Raw genomic sequence first — 6,745 nt, forward strand, 5'->3', positions numbered from 1 at the left:
CCCCATGGAATGCCTTCTCCCTCCCTCTGTGGAGATCCTGAGCTGCATGTGGGTGGGGCATGGGTGGGTGGAGAGCCTCCTGGATACCTGTTTTACAAAGTGAGCGATTTGCACACAGGAACCAAGGAGAGACCTTTATTTCTTTAGGAACCAAATAACTTTATTGGAAGAAACAGAAAAAGTGGAAGAAAAAAACTTAAGTGATAACGTAAAGTCCAGGAAAACAGAGTCCTGCACTTGTTGCAAAAAAAAAAAAAAAAAAAAAAACCAAAAACTTAAGCGAACTTCTGCAAAGGCAGTATTGCCGTCTGCATGGCAGGCACGGTGACCAGGGCTCTGGTCACCCCGTGGCTCTGGGGAAGTCCAGTCCAGGCTCAGTTCTTGTCGCTGTCGTCCAGGGTGAGCTTGTCAAAGAGGGACCCTGCCAGGTCAACATCCGGGGCCTCCATCATGCTCAGGGTGGTGACATGACCCTCCAGCTCTCTGATGAACGCCACCTGCTGTCTGAGGTAGTGAGTTGCCAGGAAGTGGCACAGGTGGTGGTCGCTCTTGTCGGTGGCCAGCTGGTACAGGTGGAGCAGGTTCTGGTACACGCACTTCTCCAGGAACAAGGCGCACTTCATGGCCTTGAGGCTGCTCTTCCAGTTGTCACTGACTGGGTTCCCGATGTCGTGAAAATCGAGGCGGCCCCTGCGGTTGTTCTGCAGGCATATCAGGTTCCAGACCCGCGAGCTGTGCTCGCTGGAGTGGTACACGAAGAACCAGGTTAAGTACCTGACGGCCACGTCGCCATCGCGGCGGAGGTAAAAGGCCACGTCCAGGCAGAACATGGAGGCGTGGAACTCCAGGGTGACGTGGCTGTTGACGGCGGCCTCGCAGTCGGGGTGGTAGTTCTGGCGCACCTGCGAGGGCCGCGCTTGCTTCATGGTGGACGGCTCGGGCATCGTGGCGGGCGTGAAGGCCAAGGTGAAGGCGAAGCCGCGGGGCCTGTGGTCGCTGCCTCGGAGCTCTCCCGTGTGGTCGAAGAGGGCGGCCGCTCTGGGACAGACCGGAAATGGGGTCCGTTATGGGAGGTAGGCGGTGGGCTTGCTGTTCTGTTACCGGAAGTGGTCGCGTGGGGTGGGCGGGGCACGAACGCTGCTCCCACATTCCCTCACAGCCTGCGTGAGGCAGGGTGACTTTGACCTGCGCACCTGGTATCTATTAAGTTTTTAACTTTGCAAACATATTTCAGTTTCCAAGGACTTTCTCTTGTTCTCTAATTGCACCCTCTTATAGCACCGTGTTCTCATTTTATAAACCCATTGTCTTCCTTAAAATTCTGAGAATATGAATTTGTAATTTTGGGTACTGTTCTCTTCCGTTTCCTGTATTATAGTTGTTTTTTTCTCCAGAAATAGTTCTGTTTGTTCATCATGATCTTCTCTTTGACTTTCCTCAAATATCTGGCAAACATTTGTCCATTCGTATCTGGGAGTAAAGGAGTCATGTGATCAGCCAAGGTAACTAGCATGGATCTGATCTACAGTTGGGACGCCCGTTTCACTAAGAGTCTTCTCCTCTGAATGGAGGGTCTCAGTGTGTCAGTTAGGGAGTCTTTTCTATTCGGGGTACATGGTGTGGAGCTTGTAGGTGAGATAGGGAGCATCCCAAGTGCCAATAAGCTTGGCATTTTCTGACATTAGAAGACTTTCGTATATCTCTTCTGTAATAGATTGTGTCGTTCTGTTTTGTTTGTTCCTCTTCTGCTGAGCGGGTCTGCGGTAATCTGAAACCTGCTCTCGTATGGGTTCCCTTCCTGAGCCTTTGAATGACATAAGGAGACTATCACCCCATCGCCTGCACCACCCCTGTGCACTGGATCTTGGTCAGAACAAAAAATAAAAATGTACTGTCTTAGGCCAGCAAGACTTGGGATATTTGTGACTGCAGTTAGCCTACCCTGACTAGTTCCCCAAAGGAAGTTCTGGATGACTACAGGTTCTAAGCCGTTGTAAGCTTATAGCATTTCCTTTGGTGCAAATGCAGATCCCAAAGTTAAACAGTCTAGATAGAGCCGAATCATCATGCTCTTATTTCTTTTGCTAAATTCACCAATAATATATATCAGTCCTGCTCCCTTTTTCCCTCCTGGAGAGTGGAAGGAAAAATCCCTCAAAGACCCATGAAGCACAAGGAGTAAGTTTTTCCATTTCCCTCAGTGCTGGGGAACAAACCCAGGCTGGTCCTCAGGTGCCCGGCCTTAAGCCGACAACAGGAGGCATAAGGGGTGGGACTGGGACTGGCTGACCCCTGAACCAGTCAGCTGTGGTGAGGGAGATGTGGGTCAGGTAGGAACAGGGGCACCCCCGGAACCACATAACTGGAGGATGTGTTTGTGTGGGGCAGCTTCCCCGAAGAGGAGGATACTGGTCCAGAGCTGGCAGCGGAGCTAGGGTGATGGTCCAGGGATTGTCCCAGTTAGCCTTCCGTGTTGGAGTGTGAGGGATGTAGACTGGAGGGAGTCCCAGACCTGTGTGTGTCTCCTCCACCACACAGCAGGCTGGGCGCTTAGCACCTCATTTGCTGCGCAGTTCCTCGCCTTTGGAAAAGAGGAGAGAGAGAGAAAGGAGCAACAACAGTGGGCTCAGAAAGGCCTGGAACAACCAGTTTGAGACATCTGTGGGGGTGGAAAATGGCTTCAGCTCCCAAACGCGGCCTCTGGAGTCCCTGGGGCAGGGTTGCCTGGCAGTGCTCTCCATGAAGGCCAGGGTTCGGGAGCCTGGCCGCAGTGAGCACCGGTTAACCAAGGGGACCAGGGCGCCAGTCCCAGTGAAAGATTTGATGAGTCCTCACCAGACCCGGTGATTCCCTGCCTTCTCACTAACCCTCGCCATTCCGTGAGGGAGGATTGTTTTTATCATCTCCCACACGAGGAAACTGAAGTCTGCGATATAAACTTCTTGTGCAAGACGATGTGGAAACTGGAGTAGTCAGATCTGACTCTCAGCTACACCCCTAGTGACCTCAGTCAATAAAATGGGGTATACACAGGACACTGTGTCATGTGGTTTCTTGAGGCCTCTCCCAGGTTTACATAATGAGAGAACAAAGAGGTGCAGACAGACAGCTGTTCTGATTCTGTAGCAGCTCAGTTACCCCCCTGCCCCCCTTCTCGGCACAGTCCTGACCTTCGGCGAGGCCAGCTTTCCCGTACCCAGCCATACAGGACAGTCTCTTCTTGCTCAGCTTCTACTAGGAAAGAAGCTTAAGTAAATTTTTAAAAATTTATGAAGAACCACAGTTTGAGAGGGAACAAAACTTTTCCTCAGCAAGCCGCCAAGCCCCTGAGCACGGCCGGGACGAGGGCGTTGAAGCTGGGCATCACTCCTGTCCTGTGCCTCCTGGCCAACCCCTCCAGCTGGGTTGTTCGTGATTTACATTCTGCTGGTCTTATGGATAGGTGACATTTCCTCTTCAGTTTGTGATCTCTCATCCTCTTTCAATGGGGGTCATCAATATTTCATCCTAGGGTTAGAACAGAGACCTGGGTTGCCTTTCCACGTAGACTACAATCAGTTTTCTAGAGAATTATTGAGCACCTCTCTCCTAAACTCCTGCCCCTTGGTCGATTCTCCACATAACCATTGACACGTGTGTATGCTTTTTTCCAACCAGAGTGTACTTTGTGAGGTCTTATGAAGATCACCACCCATCTCCCTCTCTCCACAGTGTGATGCACGTAAATCCGCCAAAATTGCTCACTGGTTCTGTGTACCTCTTTGGTGTAACTAAACCACACTTCTCCAATGTGGACCCTAATTCTCCACACCTGATTTTTTAATCGGGGGGGGGCGGCGGGGAGGGGTAGGGCTGAGAGGTCAGAAAACCACCCATGTTCTGCATTTAGTGGCCAGCAATGGACTCAGACCCATTTCTTATAGAAACGAGCACAAAGAGCAGTGGGGATCATCACTGGTCCTCAGTGCTTTCCTGACAGTTACTTTGTGATTGAGCACGTGTTGTTCAAAAATCCAATACCTCAGTTGTACTTCTTAATCCCGAAGGAGTTCTAATGATTCCTCTGTTCCATGAGGCCAGAGACTGTGACTCCCTTGTGGAGCCTTCTAGTCTAGCTGTGGTCCTGTGATTACTGACTGCTTCTCAGATGCTCCGTTTGACCCAAGGAGGGGTGAGGAAGAACCGCTACAGGAGGAAGGTAAACAACACAAGTCTTGGGGGTGGGCTCAGCCTCTCAGTAGTGACGCTATTGTCCAGAAATGCCTGGGGCCCTCACCTGGGCCATACTGCTTGAGGCAGCCCTCACAGACATTTCCCCTTTGGGAGCCAGTATTGTGATTGGACCCGCCCCCCCCCACCACCTTGCGGTTCCTATTATGATTGCAAGATGCAGTTCACTGACAACCACCAGGGAAGTTTGAAAAAAAAACATGGTTTATGAGTCACAGGTCCTGGAGGACACATGGCACGCGTGGAGCCACACAGCGAGGTCATGGGTAAGACGAGAGTACGTGTGCAGGCCTGGGGTCCTTTATTGGGGTCTAGCATGGGATGCCTGGGGTTTCCCAGGTTCGGTCTTTATTGGTGAATTTAAAACATGAGCGGGAATGAAAATGCCAGAAGGGAAAAACAAGTGGTCAGATGGTCAGTTCCCTAAGTGGACCAGAGATCTCCGAAACAAAGGAAGCTTCTGGGGCGGGGCCGCCTGGCTCTTCCTCTAGTCCTGTAGCTGGCAGTGTGTTTATTCAAGATAGCTGTCTTTGATGTGGGTGCCTAGGCAATCCGAAGCTTAAGCTCAGGCACTTGCATTACAAGAAAAAAAAAAAATCCTAAGTCAGCTGCTTACAGGACAATCCCCCCGGTGATGCTGAAGCATCTGAGTTAGTGGTGAGGACGTTAACAGCCTTCAGTCATTTGTAGGCGGGGAGCTGTCTGGTTTGGAGCGCACACCGTGGCCTGATTCCGTGGGGAAATATGATACAGTGCTGTCCTGCTGTCGGCAGGGGACAAACTCACAGTCTGACGAGCCTCTTGGTATAGGGTAGGGTCAGCCAGCAAGGACTTAGCAAGTTCTGCAAAATCATATCATAGTAGGTTGTTCCCCGATGCCATCGGGGCAATGCGTTTATTCCACTGTTTCTGGAAAGACTGAATCTGCATGGCAGCGTTCCGCAATATAAACTGGGAAGTCGGGCCACCTGGGTGAGCAGCTAGGTCTCCAGCTGGTGACGTGGCCCAGGGGTGTCATCTCTGGTATAGGACGCATAGGCATCTCCAGTGGTGAACTCTTGGGCTGGGGCGGTATTGTCTGGAATGGTATCCTCTCCAGCAGTGAGTCTGTCTCACTCAGAGGTGAGGTCCTCTGGAGTGGTGGCCACCCAGGGGCGGGTGCATGCTCCCACGTGGCTATGCAGTTGGGGTATTGATCATGGGCTGGGCATAGGCTAGCCTGATATAACTTAGAGGCTTCCCCGAGGACCGAGCTGCACATCTGATGCCTGCTGCTAGTGGAACAAAATGTTAAGAGCTCTCTGGGGTCATCAGGGGCACATTTAGCAACAGAGTAGGTTGCTGTCCTTTCCTTCCCGGAGGAGGAGCTCATCCAAGCACATAAAGATTCTGGGCACACTTATATCCCAGGCTACGGGAGATCTTATGGATGCTACTTAGGCATTCCTGGGCTCAACCCGTGAGGGCAATCAGTGGACAAATCCTGGAAGCACAGTCCCTGTACCCAGGTGGGTTTTATGTACGAGCCATCATAGGGCCAGTTAGCATGTAGCACTGTTTGACGTTGAAATTGGGCAAGTGTCATTTAGACACTGCTTCCAGGGGCCCCTTGCCTATAAAGGGATGCGATCCCTTTGCCGCTCAGACTCAGTGGCACACTAGTCTGAGCCCTTCCAACAGGGCTCGCCAGCATTCCCTGCTTTTCCACCCTGTGGCGCTACTGTGGGCCGGAGCAGTGTTTTTACAGCAGTATATCTGGGTGAGGGTTAGGCCCAAGGGCTCTACCAGCAACCCTATCACCCAGACGGTACAAAGCAATAAGAACAGCCATCACCAGATGGAGCGCTGACGTTTGAAGGAGCTTGGGTCAGGTTCCTTCTGGATGAGCTATCTGTGTATTGCTTAATGGCTGAGCGCGGTTGCTTGGTGGGGGAAAGTACAGGGTTGCCTTGTCTGGCGTGGGGTCAGGCCACGACTCGTAGCTTGCTCGGCAGGTTCTCATCGCCCAATGTGGCCTGTGTCCACCAAGCAGAGTTCCTTTCCCTCTTTCAGACCCCCAAAGTGCGCCACTGGTTGGTCCCGGGGCGATGGCTGGTACTTCCTCTAAGTTAGGTGGGGCATTCAGTTTCATTAGGCAGCTCTTGTAGCCACTGTATTTGGTGAGAGCGGCCGGTGTGGAGGTGGCTGCTTTTGGAGAGTCGTCACCGTTGGCAGGATCTCCAAAGAGATGATCTCGCACTGACTTGGTGGGCTTGTGGCCTGTGGGGCATTCAGTGGTGAGGGGACCATATTGGACTCTCTGCCCTCGGTCGGGCTATATCAGAGGGAAGCCGATGGTCAGATGATGAAAAAGAAAATCATAGCAGCACAGGGAAGTGGAGTCAGAGGTCAAAATTTAAAGGGCGTCGTGCTAGAGTGTGAAAGCTCGAGACCTGCCAGAAATGACCCGAAGTGGCATTTTGGAGGGTGTGTGATAATTGTGTACTAATTGGTATGAGGGGTGTAAAGGCTCAGG

At 51.9% G+C, this 6,745-nt stretch overlaps 1 protein-coding gene across 1 annotated transcript; it reads right to left on the reverse strand.

Moving 5' to 3' along the window:
- Positions 1–374: 374 nt before the first annotated feature.
- Positions 375–926, reverse strand: LOC308609435 (ferritin heavy chain-like; the record flags this gene model as incomplete). The annotated part of the gene is made up of 1 exon (XM_081223103.1): positions 375–926. The coding sequence occupies one exon, from the start codon at positions 924–926 to the stop codon at positions 375–377; it is 552 nt and encodes a 183-aa protein (XP_081079229.1).
- Between the last annotated feature and the right edge of the window lie 5,819 nt (positions 927–6,745).

Source organism: Mesoplodon bidens, assembly GCF_964165515.1.
Source record: "Mesoplodon bidens genome assembly, chromosome: X".
Taxonomy (NCBI): domain Eukaryota; kingdom Metazoa; phylum Chordata; class Mammalia; order Artiodactyla; family Ziphiidae; genus Mesoplodon; species Mesoplodon bidens.